Raw genomic sequence first — 18,615 nt, forward strand, 5'->3', positions numbered from 1 at the left:
AAAAATGGCGACATCAAAACTTTCTTTTTTAATATAATATTTTTCTCAGATTCGTTGAGTTACTACTTATTTTGAATTCAGCATTACCTACCTAGTGTTCAAAATAAAAATCAAAAATATATAAATATTTTTCAATTTTTAAAGCAATTATTTTAATTTTAACATAAGTTTTTTTTAAAAAAAAACCAAAAAAAAATCAAAATCAGCATAAGTACCTACTGAAAGTGATACATATCTAAATAAGCTGCTGTAAGTAAAAAAAGAAAATTCCAAAAAAAACTTTGATTTTTAGAGATGTACATTTTCAATATTGGATCTTTTTTTTTTGGTTTAAAATATAATATTTTTTAAATTACTTTTTTGTTTTACAGAAATTACTCCTCGGTTGCGGAAAACGAATTGAAAAAAATAGGTATTGAAATCTATAAATTTAAATTAAGAATGAAAGTAAAAAAAATCAAAATTTTAAAAAATTTGAATTTTAAAGAAATATTTACATCTTAAAACTGAAAAATTCAAACATTTCGATAAAAATGTTTTTCGAGAAATGAAGAATTTTGACCAAAAAATTGAGCTATAATTTTCAGCATTTTTGATTATGCCATGCGAGCTTTGATTTATCAAAATGTGTTTAAATTTCTCGACGAATTCAAAAATTGCAACGAAAATGTTTTTGAGCCATTTTGGAGAATTTTGAATTCAACATGAGTCATGATTTTCGTCATTTTAGAAAAAAAAAACATGCGACCCATAAAAATGGTTTAACATTTTTTGAATTCAGACGAAAATGGTTTTTGGCGTATTTTGGAAAATTTCAAGCCCAAAATTGAATCAAAATTTGCGAGATTTTTGAAAAAGTTATCATACAGCCTATCAAAAACGGTTGTGATTTCCCGAAAAGGATTTTTCGAGAAATTTTTCAAAATGGCTCAAAAAAGTTTTTATTCCAATATTTGAATTTATAGAAAAATTTTAACCCATTTTGATATTTCACTTGATGATTTTTTCAAAAATGACAAAAAATCATAACCCAATTTTGAGCTTAAAATTCTTGCCATTTCGAAGAATTTTGAGCTCAAATTTGGGTTAGTTTTTTTATAGAATTTTTGACTATACCATGCGACCTAAAATTTACCAAAATTGGTTAAAATTTTTCGAGAAATTCAAATATTTCAACGAAAAAGTTTTATGAGAAAATTCGAAGAATTTTGAGCACAAAATTGGATCATGATTTTCGTATTTTTTTGAATAAAAGTCATACGAGTTATCAAAATGGGTTAAGATTTTCGATACATTAAAATACTAGGAACAACAATGTTTTTTAAGCACTTTCGGAGAATTCTAAGCACAAAATTGGGTCATGATTTCCTCATTTTTGAAAAAATCATCAAGTGAACCATCAAAATGGGTTAAATTTTTTCAATAAATTCAAATATTGGCACGAAAATTTTTTTGAACCATTTTGAAAAATTTTGAGCCCAAAATTGGGGGAAGACTTTTGAGATTTTTGAAAAAGTCATCATGCTACTCAGAATGAGTTGAAATTTTGTGAAAAAAAAAATGAAAATATGTAATCATCTATCTAAACTTTGTTGAGAAATTTTTAAAATTGAACTAAAAAGTCATAAATTACCTACCTATGCTGATTTTTCAATTTTAAAAATATTTCAAAAAAATAATCTAGGTATTTTTTTATAATTTTTATTTTTAACATGAATTTATTTTTGTCAAAATTTCTTTCTAAAAACGCAGAGTTTCCTGATTCAACTCATTCTAGGAAAAAATTTGCCAAATATCTCACGTACCTTATTTTCAATACTCTTCTGAGTCGTGTACATGGCGTTTTTCTGACCACGATTAATCCTTTGCAACGATTTCTCAACCTAGACAAAGGCAGACACGCAATAAAACAAATTATTAAAAAAATCCAGCACGTAGTCAATCAATAAAATATCTTCAATTACGATTCCCTTACCAAATGTAACGTCACTCTGAGAGCATCTCTGCACTTATCAGGCGTTTTGAGCAACTCGAATAATCCTTGGCCCATAAGAGCAACTTTATTTGATAACCTTACATCAGCACCGACCAATAGGAATCCAGACCAATTGGCCGGATGGGCGAAGTGCTTAGTGTGTTGAACAGTTTGCATTGCTTCTGCCAAAGCTCTACTCACTCTAGACCCCTGGAAAATAAAAAAAAAAAGTATAAAAATAAATCCTTTCTCAGTATTATGAGAATGATAAATATTCGACTACTCTTACTTGTAACAAAGCCGAGTAGAACGCTTTCAGTAATATTTTAGCTGCGGTATCTGGTACAGGCCATAAAGAGACAAGAACACATTGCGCCCCTGCAGCTAGCAAAGCTCTGGATAGGCCAACAACTCCATCAGCTGTAGCCCAACCGTCTCTGGAATGCGACCAACTGACTACGACTAATCTGGCCGATAATCTTAGGACTAATAATTCGCTGGCCGTTAATAAGAATTCAGAAAGAGATGGTAACTCGCACGATTCCAGTTCCTGTAACAATAAAATCATTCGTCAGTTTTTTAACGTTTCCCACAATGAGTTAGGCAGGTACTCTAGCTACGTCCAGAGAGAGATAATTACCGGAGTAAATTCTTCATTCGGCCTGAGAGGTGTTTCAACTCCTTCACAAGGTGGAGATAGGACGATAGCTGATAATTTCCATGAAACGTGGGTCGCCAAATGGACACATTCTGCTTCACCAATCTGCCTTAATACTGATTCTTTGGTAGCCTGAAGAAATAAACGTCAAAAATAGATGAGCCATTACCTTCCTTTTTCAAAAAAAAAAAAATCGAAATACGAAGGTGAAATGAAAAAAATAAGTACCTGGTTTCCAAGCAGTGACTTAGCTTGTAGCATTTCTGCCACCATATTAGCCTCTTGTTCAGCATGGGGGATATCAGCCCATCCCCATCGTTCGGTAATACTCTGAGGTAGTTTTGGGTTACCAACGACTAAAGCTGGCATGCCAGTTTCGGCAGCAGTCGATTTACGTTGCAGTCTATTGGAACAATAAGGAGTTATTTTACATTCAAAAAGTCAAATTAGAATATTACAAGCGTTAGATGTAGGTCTGACTTACTTTTGGTTTATTTTCAACGAGCTCAGAGAGGGAACCACGAGTAAGCTGAATCTTTCGCTGAGGTATTCTGAAATGCCATCTGTGCTAGGGGCTGGTCTCAGTACGGGGAATGGTACCAGGTACAGGTCGCCTTCTAATACCAGTAGCAGGTTTCTTCGGCCAACACATCCTTTACTGTGTGGAACTGTGGAAAACAAAAGTATCATTGATAAAACTTCTTGAAATACAGGATTGAATCAAAACAACAAAATTAACCTTTATTTATGCATTTTAAGACAAAAGAAAATATTGTTTGAATAATATTAATTCATTCTTAAATGAAATAGAAGAGCAATTCAAAATTATACAATCAAGTATAATCAAATTAAAAATTCTGATTTTTTTTTACAGTGCTGATGAAAAAAGATCGAATCTGATCAAGTCTGAACGGAAGTGATACGATCAAAAATTTTATCTCATATCAGATTGTCAGGTTTTGAGAGATTGAAATTTTTTGAACTCTGGGTTATTTACCTGGGAAAAAGGCCATCAATACAGGGTGTCTAACAACATTTCCAGACAAAAAATCATGACCTATTTTTCTCATTTTTATCACATAAAATACCCCTCCCCCTCAAAAAAAATTAAATAACTTCAACTGCGAGCATTAAAAAAAAAAAATTGTAAGCAAATAGGTATGTATTTCAGTTTTTTCATTTTTCTGATTTTTTGAACAAATTTTTAATTTTTCAATTTTATGGGTTTTTAAAAAAGTTTTGAGAGTGTTTCAAGCAAAATTCATGACTTTTTCATGACTCATCACCTCTAGACAGTTATACGCCTTGCAATATCAAATTCGGGGGAAAAGAATTCTAGAAATTTCACGGTAAATGAGCATGTTTAATCATGAAAGTAATTGGGTTTTCAAATGAATTTTAGAATCTACTTCTCTCCAAGAGAATCTCAAAACATAAAATTATCATTTTCAGCTCGATCTTGGGAATTTTTCGCTCAAGTGGTATGAAATTTGAGATGGAAAAGATTGTTTCCAGTACAAAATGCCATCCAAATTTTTGATTTTTTCTGGCATTTTCAACCTTCAAATCGATTTTGAAATTTTGAAAGCGATCTCCACCTTTTTAAAAGTTTTTTCCTCTTTGATCCCGATTTTCAGCACTTTTCAAGCACCACAGCCCAGCTAAAAGATCAAAAAAGTGTACATATTTCGACAACATGTTCTGCCCTAGAACACGCTTCTTTCAGTCAATATTTTTTCTACGTTCATATTTGGATTCAGGGAGTTCAGTTACGCTAAATTTCACCCTTTTCGTGACGATGTCACGATGCAGCTCAATTTAAAATTTTTCCCACGTTGAATTCTGTCATTTTTCATGGAAGATTTAAATTAGCTTCTTGAGTACAAAAATGAACATCAAGTGAGTCAGTTTTCATTTTTTTTTCAAATTTCAAGGAGCACCGCAAAAATTATTGCCAAAAACCCTCAACAAGACACAATATTTCATCACTCTGGCAACAGCTCAAAGTATAAAAAAATTCATAGAAAATGTGAACTTTTTACATCTTGTTATGGTCATTTGGTCGTAACTTTTTGCTCGGCTTCACAAATTCAAATTGAAAAAAAAAAAAAAAAAAAAATGAAAAACGACCCATTTTAATACGACGTCTTATCTTTCTTGAATTCACGTACCCAACATTTTGCAAAACTATTTTCCCACCATATTTGAAGCGTGTGTCATGATGCACTTGTGTAAACACAGCACTTCTTAAACTCATCAAATCTTTAAACAAAGATATCAACAACAAGAATAATGAATCGTAAAACTACGTACGTCTACGTCAAGAACATTACGCGAGCAATTTGAAGAAAAAAACGTAGGTATGTACTTTATTACACCACCATATATAGCAACTATCAAGTTTTAAAAATTCATCACTTCGCAGATTTCAGAATGTCTAAGGCAAGGGGAATATTGATTTTGAGCCTTTTCGCAGTGATTTCGGCTGTAAATGCAGGAGATCCGAGTACGATATGATTGAAATTCACATTTGGTATCACATAGGTAAGTTCAATTTGATCTCGAAATAATCAACATATTTTCATTTCGTTTTACAGAAATCGTAACCCCAGAAACAGTCACAAACGACGACAGTACGTATTAACCAGCCTACCAGAAATTCACTTATGATCAATTGATCATGCGTGATTTCGCACAATCCTAATCTTTTCAATATTATGAGATTATTACATCATCATTTGATATTATATTTTTATCCATCACCATGTTAAAAAAAAGAAAAGAAAAGAAATAAACTAACAAATGTAAAAATTGGAAAAATCTCCCTCTTCCCCCCCCAATTTTCTCAATAATATCACATTTCATTCGCAACGATTTTTTTCCAGTCAAGTCATTACGCCAAATAACAATTAAGGAAGCATTACCAATAATCTTATTCCACGAAACACAGTTTAAAGTACTAGCTCCACCAGAGAGATTAAAACAGGCCAAACTCCAAGACGGCAGGTTGTTGTATGAAACAGAATTTGAAACAGGCCTTATAGCATCACCCGTACAGTATTTTTTTTGCCCACATCCGACGTGCATGGGTCACAATTGCCTATTCATCAAACAGTTCGACCAATCGGAATCGCAGATTTTAGAATGTGAACGCGAACCCATTCCAGTAATAGAACGAGTACCTCGCGAATCCCCACATTGTGGCCCAGCAACAGGTGATGGAATCAAATTGAGATTCGTGTATAAAGTGAGTGGAAGTGGACGGGGTGAATTATTTGATACCTATCTAATATACCTACTTAGACTTACATACAAATTGTTTCAATTTATTCGTTATTTATTTTTATTTTTTTTTTGCAGATTTGTCCTGAACAGGCTGATGTAGGTATAGTTATTTTGTGGCACTTCTCAATTAGTTACATATGAATAAATGCATCCAGATAAACAATAATCCATGTTTATCTTTTTCATCAACAGATTAAATTTGAAAACGATTCGAACAACTTCGCTACCTATTCATTTTGTTACGATGGAACTTCGAAAAAAATTCTATTCATGGATCACGAAATAATTTCAGCAGAACTACTTTCTGAGAAAATATTGATAAGGGAACGAGAAGTGAAATTTGAAAAATATAGCGCAGAAACATACGATCTTATTGATTCGGATTATCGAGCAGATTTAGACTCAGCTGCAGACAAAGTAATATTTCGTTAATATTTTTATTGGACATACCTATTATTTGAGGGCCCAGAAAAAAACTGGCTCGCCCCTTTTTCTGGTTGGGCTTCCAAATACTATCTCGTCCTTTTCTTGAGGATTAAAAGGGTTTGCATTGTCAAACACATTTTAAAAAAAAAATTAATACAAGCATGTTTTTTATTCTTTCATTCAAAAAAATTAACCACCGTTACCTTTACAGTTAAAACCTAATTATACACTTCAAAAATTGATACCAGCCGAAGACATGGCATTCGCAACCTGGATACGAACCACGTACCACTACGTAAACGTTGCATTGCAGTATAACATCTTATCTAATCTTTGGAACGAAATCAATATGAAAATCACAGCCGAAGTCCTAAGCAAGGTAATCGCGAAATCCACAGATCGGATGTAAAATCTACATTTCGATTAACGAACCTAGGTACCTAAATTTTTACATCGAAATGAAATTAATCCGCATTTATTACACCTTTCTACAGTATGCTTCATCGCCCCCACGTATGATAACCGCAGTACTTGATACACCCACCAACGAGCTACCCACCTCAGAGCAAGATAAGCAATTGTCAAATGTTTGGGTCAAACTGATTCTCAATCTGAATAAAAAATCCAAAACAGGATTGGCAATCTTGATGAATAATTTCATCACAGATGAAACTTCGGATTTAACAAGACATTTCATAGATTCGAGTAAAATTTGTCCGGAGAATTTATGCGTGGATACGCTGAGAAAAAAGTTCACCGATATTGGAGGAAAAGTACGATGCTGTCCGGTAACTGAAGACTTAATGAGTTTTTTCTTCAACGAACAAGAATTAAAAGGTCTACGAATTGAAAAAGTGATGCCGATTCTTGATGTTACTTTTAGACGGCCTCCCGTTTAAGAACGTTATAAGTTACGTAGTTAACTAGTTACATGAAATGTGTGTGGTTTTTTATGTAATTGTATAAAGAAATGGAGTTTATTTATTTTTAAAATTAGTAGTTATTAAAGCGTTTGAGTTCGGTATTATAAATTATTTTATCTGATGAAATAAATATTTTCATTTTAACATGAACGTATCTATGTACTTTAACTTGAGATGTGTCAAACCAGGGAGGCCAGGGGCAAAAATAAGTAGCCTATAATTTGGCCCCATTTCTAGGGAAGAAACTATATAGAGGTTTTCGAGAGGGGGAGGGGGAGGGGTTCGACCGGAAATTTACCAACTGATTCAAGGAAAAGATACAAATTTTGCCAATTGATATCACATTCATATGACTCATAAAAATTTTCATTTTCTGTTTTTGATTTTTGGGGGCCCAAATGTGAATTTTTCAATTTTTAAAACAAGAAACAATTTGGCTCGAGCGAAGCAAGGGCGAATGTTTTAAGAAATTTGATTTCTGAATGAAAACAATTTTTTTTAGAAGGATGGCTTTGAAAAAAAAGAGGAACAAGCCTGCGCGAAGCGAGGGCGAAAAGTTTTGAAAAATTGTATTTTGCGAGAACTAAACACGATGTTTTTCATGCAAAGAGTTTATTTTTTGGTTTTTAAAGAATTTGAAAGATTTTTTTTGGGATGTTGATTCAATATGAGGAAATACTCGTATGCTTTAATCGCCTTAGTGGTTGATAATTTAATACATCCCTATGTACTGAAAGTAGGGGTAACGTGAGAAACTATTTATAGATCGGTGGCTCGTAGCTCAAGGGCTTGTGCATTGGATCTCTAACCAGCAACTTTACTTGGTTTCTTTTGGCTACTCGCAATGGCTGGTTGTTTGTCAACTTATAGACGCATAGGCAGTGGAGCTTTTCCCCTCTGCCCCTATTTCCTGTCTTGGCCTACTTTTCTAAGTGGATGATTAATTGTGCTTTCAACGTGATTTCTATTCAAATTATGTCTATTAATTACAGTACATTGGATATTTCTCCGATCCTACCAGCCATTGGAAATATCTCTCGTCGAAAATGAGCTTCGTGTAAGACATTTCTGTCGAAGTGTCTAGTATTATGGACATTGGACACCCACAAAAGAGGCAGAAAATGTGTATAGTGTCATTAGTAAGTACATAATTACTCTCAATTTCTTTTAACGTAACATTACTTCATCGCTAAGCAATAATTAATAAGCTTAATACTTATCATTATTATTAAGATTATTCTTCTTAGTTAGTAACAAGAGTTATAAGATGCAAACCAGAGTTTATATCCATTATAAAATAATCTTGCCCTTATTTCATATTGACCAACCTTAAAATTGTATTTTTTCTAGCTGTTCTTTAATATTACGAGGTATAGTCAGTAAGTTTCACCTTTTTTTAAAAAATAGAACGCGTGTATATTTTTTGACCAAAATTGGAGGGGATGTAGTTCAAACTTTCGACCAGATCTGACAAAATTCATTTTGCATTTGGGTGCGTTGTTTGTATTTTATAGCGTGATTAGTTAAGTGCTGATGAAAAAATGCCGTCCAAATATGGTATTTGGCCAAAAAAATTTGTAGTTGTAATAATTATGACTAAAATTCATCAAGAATTACTCAAAACGTATCATACTAATGTTATTTAAAGTTAAGACGTTATTTGGCGCTGTAATTTGTTCATGTGATGGTCGCAAAATTTCTGGTGCTGAGTGACTCGCGACAATGCCAACATTTAGCAGATTATCACTGAACAATCTACTTCATTTGGATTTTGATTGAATCAGAATAATGTTAGTATGTTATGTCTTGAGTGGTTCTCAATCAATTTTCTGATAAATTTTTGTTTTGTTAGCTTGAAAAATTCATTTTTTCTAACATATAATTTTTGAATAGCAGTTTTTTATCAGCACTTTACTAATCACACTGTGAAATACGAACAACGCACCCAAATGCAAAATAAATGTTGTCAGATCTGGTTGAATATTTGAACTACATCCCCTCCAATTTTGGTCAAAAAAAATCCACGTGTTCTATTTTTTAAAAAAATGTGAAACTTACTTACTGACTATACCTCGTAATAAATCATATAATTAATACTTTGTCAAATGTGTGTATTTATTTGGTACTTTCGAATAACTTTATGAGTAGAGTAGATGGTATTTATTGAACCTCTCCACTAATCTGAGCTATCCAGGATGAGGTAATTAATCCTTCCCTAAGGAATAATCATTGACTTGTGACTATTCTCTACCCCCTGTTATCAGTAGCAAATTTTTGATGAAAACTAAGAACTTTGGTCAGGGATTGTGGGAAAACTATTGGACGGATTTTCATGGGGTTTAGTTTTTTTACTCAGAAAACATTCCAAAGTGAGGGTATGTCGAGATATTTTTGATGTATGTCACTTTGTGGCTGTCATTAGGAATTGAATGGAGGTACTATTGATGCTCAGATCTCAGTTGGAAAAGCTAAATTAGAAAATGTGGCTAGGTTACATACCCTCGCTTTCAATGATAAAGTATTAGCATTGGTGAAAAAAAAAATTGAAAGAATTTTGAAAATCACGGAGAAATTTCTGCCCAATGTTCTAATGGGAGCGGGTTGCGGGACATAAGTACGACTAAATTCGATCACTAGATTACACGCAGTCTTCTGAACGAACAATGAAAATAACAAACAAATTGGCTTCATATTTTGAACGTTTTCACAGAGGTAGAGAATGCCCTAAACCACCATAAATAGGAATTAAAATAATTTCCTTCACTCCCAGTAATTATCTATCTCACTCTATCAAATTTTGAAAAAGAAAAGAGAACAGGCTCAAGAGAGGGCGAAAGCTCTTGAAAATTTGTATTTCGAGAGGCATACGTAAAAGCGATACTTTTTATGCGAGAAGCTAATTTTTTCACTTTAAAACTTCAACAGTTAAGTAAGTGATATTTGTCTTTAGAAATTTCAATTTTGAAAAAGATCGCGAACAGACATAGGTATTAGGTATTGGACAATTTTCGACCACATTCTGAGAAGTCTTTCATTTTGAGTTGAATGTCTCTCGGAAAATTTTTTAGATCCGGAGGTGCCCGTGAAGGTAGATATGAGTCCTCAAAAAAAAGGGAATTTTCGAAAAAATCGTGATTTTGAAATAAAACGCATGGCACAACACAATAGTCAAAAAAGTTCTGCTAATTCCTTATGGCATAATACAATGGTCAAAAAAATTCTGCCTACGCCAAAATAGTCAAGATGACGTCTCGTTTCTGACAAAATTTCTGAAACGTCCATTTTTTTTTCAAAAGTACTCGCAGTGTTCGAAATCATTCGAATTTTCAAGAATTTGAATAAAGGGCAGTCGATAAGTAATCAGTGGGCATATTCCTTTCAATATTACAAAGCTTCAAATTATTGAAAAAAATTTCAAACCATTACACACACATTTTATGATTCAACAGGTGTGACTACTGAATTTTGTATGTATCACTGAATAAACAAAAACAGCGAACTTCCTAACGAAATGTTTCAAAAGTTTATACAGTACCATCGCCCGATATTTGCTTTAAAATGCGTAAAGCGTTGTTTTTCTGTATACTTGGGTTTACTCATAAGTTGGTACAATACCTTGGTGAAGATAAAAGCTGTGTAAACAACGTGGTGTATATAACATCGCGATTCGACAAGAAATTTCATTCACCAAGGAAACGAAAGAATTTCAGTTTTCAAATTGTACATTTTATACGTAGGATTAGAAACTTACTCGAAACGAGACATTTTACTTCACCTTGTTTGATAATCCTACAATCTACCATTTTTCACTGTGAGGTTAGGTATAGGTCGTGAAATGTACGGATTAAACGAAATTATGATTTTCAGTTCAATTCTGTTCGTTGTGACCATTGTTAACGCTGAAAATCCAGTAAATTCGAGTAAGATAATTTGCATAATCCTGGTTCAATTTTTACCCTATACGTGTGCTACCTAATTAATAATATGGCAAACTTGTTTTTTCAATTTTACAGAAATTGTGTTCAGCGCAGTAGCGACAGACAAAGATGGTACGTAAAACGCTCCAACCTTTCGAGATCAGAAAGCTCATCAAAGTTCGGTCGAAAAAGAGAATTTTTTGATAACTTTTTTCACTGTAAAAAATTGGTTTAAAAACCTCGCATAGAGAAAAGTATTTGAAATTTCTGCAAAATTTAGACCAAATCTGAAAAGTAATGAATCCACAAAAATCAATTTTACTCGTAAAAAATATCGTTTTGTTTTTATCTTTAGAATTGAATTTCAAAAGCTTCAGCCCCCGCTTTGCTCGGGTCAATTCGCTTTCCATTTTGAAAATTTTAATTTTTGTAAATTTTTTATTCAAATCTGAAGCATGAAAAATTAAATCCAGAAAAATCCAATTTTGCATATCGAAAAATATTTTTGTTTTTGCCTCTTGGATTGGAAAATTTTAAAAGATTTCGCTCGGCTCGATCAGAATTTTCTAGTGAAAAATTTACAATGGAAATTTCGAGAATTTTGCTTAAATCAACGCACGTTTTCAAGTTTTCCATCGATGTTTTGGCTCATTGAGGGAATTCGAGGCGACTTTGGAAAAAATGGAGTCCATTTTCGAACACAGCTCCCCAGAAAACCTGCCAAACGACGTATCACACGAGCAATTTGATTATCGGTCCTTTTCTCTGAATTTCCACCTGATGTCTAATCCTTAAATCCGCCACTTCTTCTCCCTACAAGTTTTCCCACCAAATTCGAACAGATCACCGTGCATATTTTCAATGTTTACCAAAACATCAAAATTGTTTTCTTTCAGTCGAATCACTTCATTCAATCAAATCAGAAGAAGTATTACCTATTATTTTGTACGAAGGCGAGAATAAACAGATCGTACCCAACACGTTCCCCATGGATTTAGCCCAAGTTGATATCAACAATGGTAGAATACGGTCATCTTATGAAACCCGGTTCCTCACGGCACAACCACAAAAAGCAATTTTCTTCTGCCCACATCCGGATGAAAATGAGAAATGCCTGGTTCCTGAACCTTTCGACGAATCTCAAGCATTACAATGCAAACGTGAACCAACGCCTACCATGAGGTACCCACCTCAAGGGAACCATAAATGTGGCCCTATAAGTGAGGGTAGTGTAATAAGAGTTGATTACGATGTGAGTAAAATTTTAACAATGCTCGTCATTAGTAGAAAAAAATCTTCATCTTTTTGATAAAAATGTATGCTTTTTTCCCACAGATTTGTCCTCGTGAATCGGTGAGTGCTTTAAACATTTTTTAGACTACAAAATTAAAACAAAAAAAAGTTACATTTTATGTTACATTTTATCAATTTTCGTTACAGACATACATCTATAAGAACCGGAACATTACTATCTACTCCTTCTGTTACGATACATTGTTAAAAAGAAACATATTCGTTCACTATCGCATACAATCCCCTAAACTACTCTCTGAAAAATTACTCACAAGGGAACAAGAACTAAAATTCGATCAGCTGAGTACAGAAACATATGGCGAAATAACTCAAATTTTGGATTACAAAAAGGATCTAGATGCTCAAGTCAAAGTAGGTCTCGATCAGTCTTCTTTTATTTTTTCTGGTTCAGCCATACTTTTACTCACAGATGCGAATTTTCCTAGTTGAAACCTTCCTATACACTTCAAAAATTGGCATCACCCAAACACATGGCTTTCTACACGTGGAAAAAAACTACGAATCATTTCATTAACGTTGCTCTACAACATGAAAAATTATTCAATCTTTGGAATAAAATCCAGGATTATATTGCAGCTGATGCCGCAGCCGTGGTAATTATCAAATTTCGATTTAATCTCTCCAAAATTCAGGACTGCTCGCACAAAGCATACGTATTTTAAACCACATGTTCACCAGAATGCAGGACTGCCCGAGTGCCCGCATAAAGCATAATATTTATTTTAAACGAAATATGTTTCTACCATGTTCACAGTTTGCTTCTATTCGAAACGTAACAACAGGGGTAATTGAAATACCCAGCAAAGAGCTTCCCACCGAATTGGATAACAGTCAAATGTACAATATTTGGATGACTGCCGTTCTTGATGGTTCTGTAGAACCTACCAGAGCTATAGCAATTCTAATGAATAATTTTATTGACACCAAACAAACGGATACTTCGAATGTGAAACAACAATACATTGATAAGCTTTGCCCTAAAGAAGCAGACAAGTGCGTTGAATCTTTGAAAGCAATGTTCGCCGAGGCTGGGGGGCAAGTGCGATGTTGTTTCCCAACTGAGGAAATTACATCACTGTTCAATGCAAAAAATCCTATAGAAATTAACAGGTTGTTGCAAATTCGTAATATTACCACGGATTAGGAATTGGATAGCGGTCATTTTGAAATGCACGTAAAGTACATTTTATTTCATTATTAAGTAAGCAGTTGCATAAGTATAGTTAAGATTTCATTTTATTATTAGGTACCTACCCATTATTATATGTATTATCATTATTATAATTTATTTTGTAGAAAATAATTATTTTAGTATTTAGGTTGATTTCTTGTTAACAAGGGAAACTCTCCAGCTGTCAGCCTTCGATTTAAACGGAACCGCGATTTTTGTAAAGAGCATGACCTTAAACTCACATAATCAAAATTTTATCCACCCAAATTGATTTTTCGATTGCTGTGAATTTTTTAAAACTCAAAAAATTGACTTTCAAACAGAAAAATTTTGATATTTGAATTTTTTCCCTCTTAAATATCAATTTCCACGCCACCACGCTTGCTGTAAAAAGTTAAAATTCTGGAGAAATCGAAAATCGCGCTGGAGGTTACAAAATGACCAGAAATGATGAAATTCTGTTCGAAAGAGTTGATATTAGCTCCAAGACTAATTTCCATCATTTTTAATTAATTTTGAATTTTTAAGAATTCTCTAAAAATCGAAAAATCAATGTGGGTTGCTGAAATTTTGGTTAAGGGAGTTTCAGACCATGTTCTTTCAAAAAAATCGCGGTCACGTTCAAATTAGAGGGGGACACTTTGAGAGGTTCCTTTGTAAGAGCCAAGTTATAAGTATTTTATTTTATTATGCAGTGTTTGATTATTGGGTACCTAATTCGGGTTTTATTATACTTTTATTTAGGTACGTATTATTATTATTATCAGAAAAATAATTGTTTCAAGATAGGGTAGTTGAATTCTTTCTAATAGTTAAGTTATAATTAAGTAAGTATTAAGTTAATACAGTTAGAATAAATTATTGTAAGCAGATTCTGCGTTATTTGTGGATTTTTCAAAATGAATAATGTGTACTTGACCATACCCTCCCTGCCACCTCTCAAATTTAGTTCATTTTTGTCCCGCTCAGTTCAGTTTATAAACGAGTTAATTTCAAGTTAATTAAACAGGGATTAGATTGGGCATCGCAGTGTGATTTTTTTTGTAGAACAACTTGAGGTAATTCTGCGAAATTTGAATGACTACACTTGAATGTGAAAAGTAGAAAATGAGAAGAAACGACGAGGCTTCAATTGGCAAGAAATGAAAAAGAAATGTATGTTGCAAATTTTGGTACACCATGCAAAGTTTTCAAATTCAAAATCTTCGCCACTGATTATTTTTGAAAAAAAAAATGAAAAAAATCCTCAAACTTTTCGTTACATTCTTTTTTAAAAATTTGTTTTTTTTTCACATTTTTTTTTGGAATTTTAGCCCTACAAAGTTGTAAAAAACTAACTTGAAATGGCACACCCGGAATTTTTCAGTAGAAAACAACCTAAAACAGGGTGTCTAACAAAATCTGAAAACTAAAAAGAAGGACCTTAGACAGACCATGGAAGGACCTTTTGGAAGGACATTTTCAATGTACCAACTGATACCACCCCCCCACCAATTATCTCGCTAAATTCTCCCAATTATTTACTCTACACTCCCCCCTCCCCTCCCACCGAGATTTTTCCAACCAATTGGCCAGATGTGGTTCGAATCATTTTTTTTTAAAAAAAAGTTGGGAACAAAAATGTTGAATAAAATTTTTTTTGAATTTTTTCATTGATTGGATTTGTTTTTGGAATTTTTCGAGTTGATTCTTCCATTCTATAGGAAATGCTTGAAAATTGATGTACACAGTAGAATTCAAATCTGATCGAGCGATGCGAGGGTGAAAGCTGTGAAAAATTGATAATTCAAAACGTAAAACATCATGGTCAAAAGTCGATTTTCATAGTTTCAGAATTTTCAAATTTCAAGTTTTCAGAAAATAACATCATGTTTAAAAATATGAGTAAATGCCCGAGCGAAGCGAGGGGAAAATTTTTCGAAAATTCACATTTCCTTAGAGGTAAACCAACATTATTTTTGATTTGAGGAGTCAATTTTTCTACCCTCTAACTTCGGTTTGAGAAAAGAAAAGAAAGAAGATTTAGCCCGAGCGAAGCGAGGGCGAAAGCTGTGGAAAATTGTTAAAATTTCCTGATTTTGATTAAATGTCAGAATTATTTGAAAATTTGGAAAAAAGAAGGACCTTTGGGCAAAAAGAAGGACTTTGACATAGGGCAGATTGGCCCCACTGGTAGTGCTTATTTTACTGACCCCTTATATTGAAAATATTGAGAACGTGTGTAAATTATTAAGAAATGTAAAAATCTCGCATTCTTCTGTACTTTACGTACATGACGTCAGGTCGTTGTCCGAACCCACTTTTATTAAAGAGTTCGCGACAAGGACGATAGAATGACAGATTTATGAGATCTCTAGTTAGCAACGTATGTGGCGGCATTCCACCCCCTGTGACAGGTCAATTAATCAATGATCTTGCGGCTCGCGTCGTGATGACATTTATGATCGAAGATAGGGTTTAAGAATATTATTTATAATGAGCTCTGTACTTGTACATAGCAATTCTCGCGCATTGCGCATATACCACCACTCTTTAGGGGTTGGGATTTTGCTGCTATGTACGTCTTTACATTAGAGATTTCTTGAGAAAAATCCTCAATTGTATCTCGGCAATCGTGTCTTACACTTGGTTTCGGCAAATACGCGTTAGCTGGTTCCTTGTCGCCTGTTAATATAACGGATCGTGGATGCGCCCCCAGGGGAGGCCACGATCGAGCAATGGTTATTTGTACCCTCTTCTAGCGAGGTAATTTAATTCGTTTTAATATATTGATCGATCCCGTGATCGATAAATACCTAGTATTTGTTTCGGTAGTTTGTACGAGGGTCGTATACAAACTAAGGTTCCCTATTTTTTTCTCAATGATGAAATAAGATAAAGTAAAAAACTGATATATTTTCAGAAACTACTAACTTTCAGCTATTTTTTGACATAATTACTTAAGTGATTAACGCATTTTGTCACATCTTGATGTGAGTTTTAAAAGATCACCTCCACAAAATTTGCGTCCAACCCCATAAGGCACACAATTTTTAAAATTGCTATTTTTTCCCGCTATGTGCCGAATAAGTGCGAATAACTCATGTAATTCACCAGTAAATCACCCTCCAAATCAGATACAGTGATTTTGAAGTTCTTTCTGACCATTTTAGCTTAAGTGCATCTGCCAGCCCAAAGAGGTGACCTGGGTGCCTTTTTGACTTTCAACTTTATGGCCCTTTTACGGACCAAAGACCACCACTTACGCACATGTTGAACACTTGTACCCTTACATCCATACCTCTGGGTCAACTGTGGATGAATTTCAGTTGGGGGTTTGCCGTCAAATTTCAAAAATTGGGTGATAATGTGAGGCACACCTTTGGACGGCCGTTTTAAAAAGTTCTCATGGTTAAACGCGCACTACACGAGTTGCTGAAACGCTAGAAACGTGGTATTGGTCTTAAATGAAGCACAAAGGATGTCTCTTTACACCTTCCAAATCTCATTCATTTTGGTTGAAACCAAGTGCCGTGGTAAAATAGGGAACCTTAGTTTGTATACGACCCTCGTAGCAAGCCATAGTGTTATCAGATTACGCGAAGTCTTACGTGCTATCTCATTTAGTTAAGTTCCATTGATGCCTTTAGTATTGGGGACAGGGATGAGGCCCGGTCCAGGACCAGGACCCGAAACCCGAAAAAGCCCCGATTATTTCCTTGAAGCCCGAATGTCCAAGCCCCAAAACTTTAAAAACTGTAACCCACAAAGCCCTGGCCCAAAGCCCGAAACATTTTCCTCTGAAAACCAAGCCCAGAACGTGAGCCCCGAAACCCAAACTGCATTAGGGCTTTTTGGGGCTTGTAAATTTTGAAAATTTCTATTGTAATTACTGTTCTGTGCATCTCAAAAGTCAAAAAAATGACTTTCAAAAAAAAATTTACAACTTAAGCAAAAAGTTTAATATTTTAACTTTCAAGGGGTTTTGGTACATTATTTATATTCCCAAGCCCAGAACTTGAGCCCCGAAACCCAAACTGTGATCAGGGCTTTTCGGGGCTTGTGTGAATTTTGTAAATTTATGTCTATTTTAATTACCGTTCAGTGCATCTCTATTCTCAATAGTCAAAAAATATGATTTTCAAAAAAAAAAATTCTGAACTTCAGCAAAAAGTTTTATATTTTAAGGAATTTTTGGTAAAGTATTTATATTCTGTAGGTAGTTCATTGTTCTCTGAAAAATGATACTTAAAAATATGAAAAATTTGGACAATAATTAAAAATTCCAAAAAAAATTTACTCAATTCTGATTGAAAAAAAAAACAGTTCCATTCAAATAATTTTGAAAAAAAGCAATCGGAATCGGCTCTGAAAAATTGAAAATGTTTTTTTTTTCAACAAAAAATCAAATAAGCTGAAGATTTTACTTTATTCTTCATTAAATTAAAATTACAATTTAAAGCCCCAGAAAGCCCTGAACGCTTCATTCAAGCCCTGGACACTGAGCCCTGAAACCCAAACCCAAAGTTTCCGGGGCCCCAATCCAAGCCCAAGACCTAATAAAATTTTTGATTGAATGCCCAAGCCCCGGAACCCTGAACCCGAAAAAAAATCGTTCGGGGCCTCATCCCTGATTGGGGAGGCCACCGATAGAGATGGAAAAAAGCGTATAGTGTTCTGTAAGTAATAAAATGTGTAAACTAATTAATTATAAGCTTTTTCGTCGTAGTATGTCTGACTAAAATGTCTAGTGCTACGGCCTTAATTAGATGAATACCTTAGTTATATTATCAGGTGCCTAATAGGTATATAATTCGCACGTCCTATTCCACCTGCGAGTGGCATGGATGAAGTAGTAATACTCGCAAAATTACATATCTCTCTGCAGGCTTTCTCACTATAGGTAGAGTTAAGTCATTTACGCCTCCAAATATCATTCATTCAAATGCTATGTGAAAACATAATTG

General features: G+C 33.8%; 2 protein-coding genes across 7 annotated transcripts in view; one reads left to right on the forward strand and one right to left on the reverse strand.

Moving 5' to 3' along the window:
• LOC135835299 (tetratricopeptide repeat protein 28) overlaps positions 1-18,615 on the reverse strand; it is a 127,708-nt gene that overhangs the window by 4,542 nt on the left and 104,551 nt on the right. For all 5 annotated transcript variants that reach the window (XR_010556856.1, XM_065349483.1, XM_065349485.1 and 2 more), the window contains 6 exons: positions 3,118-3,301; positions 2,862-3,036; positions 2,616-2,765; positions 2,265-2,525; positions 1,976-2,185; positions 1,806-1,883 (listed from right to left, as the gene is read on the reverse strand). Coding sequence is in view for 4 of the 5 variants with exons in the window: in XM_065349483.1 (XP_065205555.1) it covers positions 1,806-1,883; positions 1,976-2,185; positions 2,265-2,525; positions 2,616-2,765; positions 2,862-3,036; positions 3,118-3,301 (1,058 nt within the window). In the remaining variant the exon portion in view is untranslated. The remainder of the gene's footprint in view (positions 1-1,805; positions 1,884-1,975; positions 2,186-2,264; positions 2,526-2,615; positions 2,766-2,861; positions 3,037-3,117; positions 3,302-18,615) is intronic.
• Positions 5,007-7,421, forward strand: LOC135835305 (uncharacterized). 2 transcript variants are annotated; one of them, XM_065349491.1, is made up of 7 exons: positions 5,007-5,139; positions 5,231-5,266; positions 5,519-5,880; positions 5,994-6,014; positions 6,111-6,335; positions 6,556-6,723; positions 6,839-7,421. In XM_065349491.1, the coding sequence occupies exons 1-7, from the start codon at positions 5,067-5,069 to the stop codon at positions 7,241-7,243; spliced, it is 1,290 nt and encodes a 429-aa protein (XP_065205563.1). In that variant the 5' UTR covers positions 5,007-5,066; the 3' UTR covers positions 7,244-7,421. The 2 variants fall into 2 exon arrangements, with proteins under 2 accessions (XP_065205563.1, XP_065205564.1); XM_065349492.1 differs by lacking the exon at positions 5,231-5,266 and having other exon boundaries at positions 5,136-5,177.

The sequence above is a fragment of the Planococcus citri genome, chromosome 2 (genome assembly GCF_950023065.1).
Source record: "Planococcus citri chromosome 2, ihPlaCitr1.1, whole genome shotgun sequence".
NCBI lineage: Eukaryota > Metazoa > Arthropoda > Insecta > Hemiptera > Pseudococcidae > Planococcus > Planococcus citri.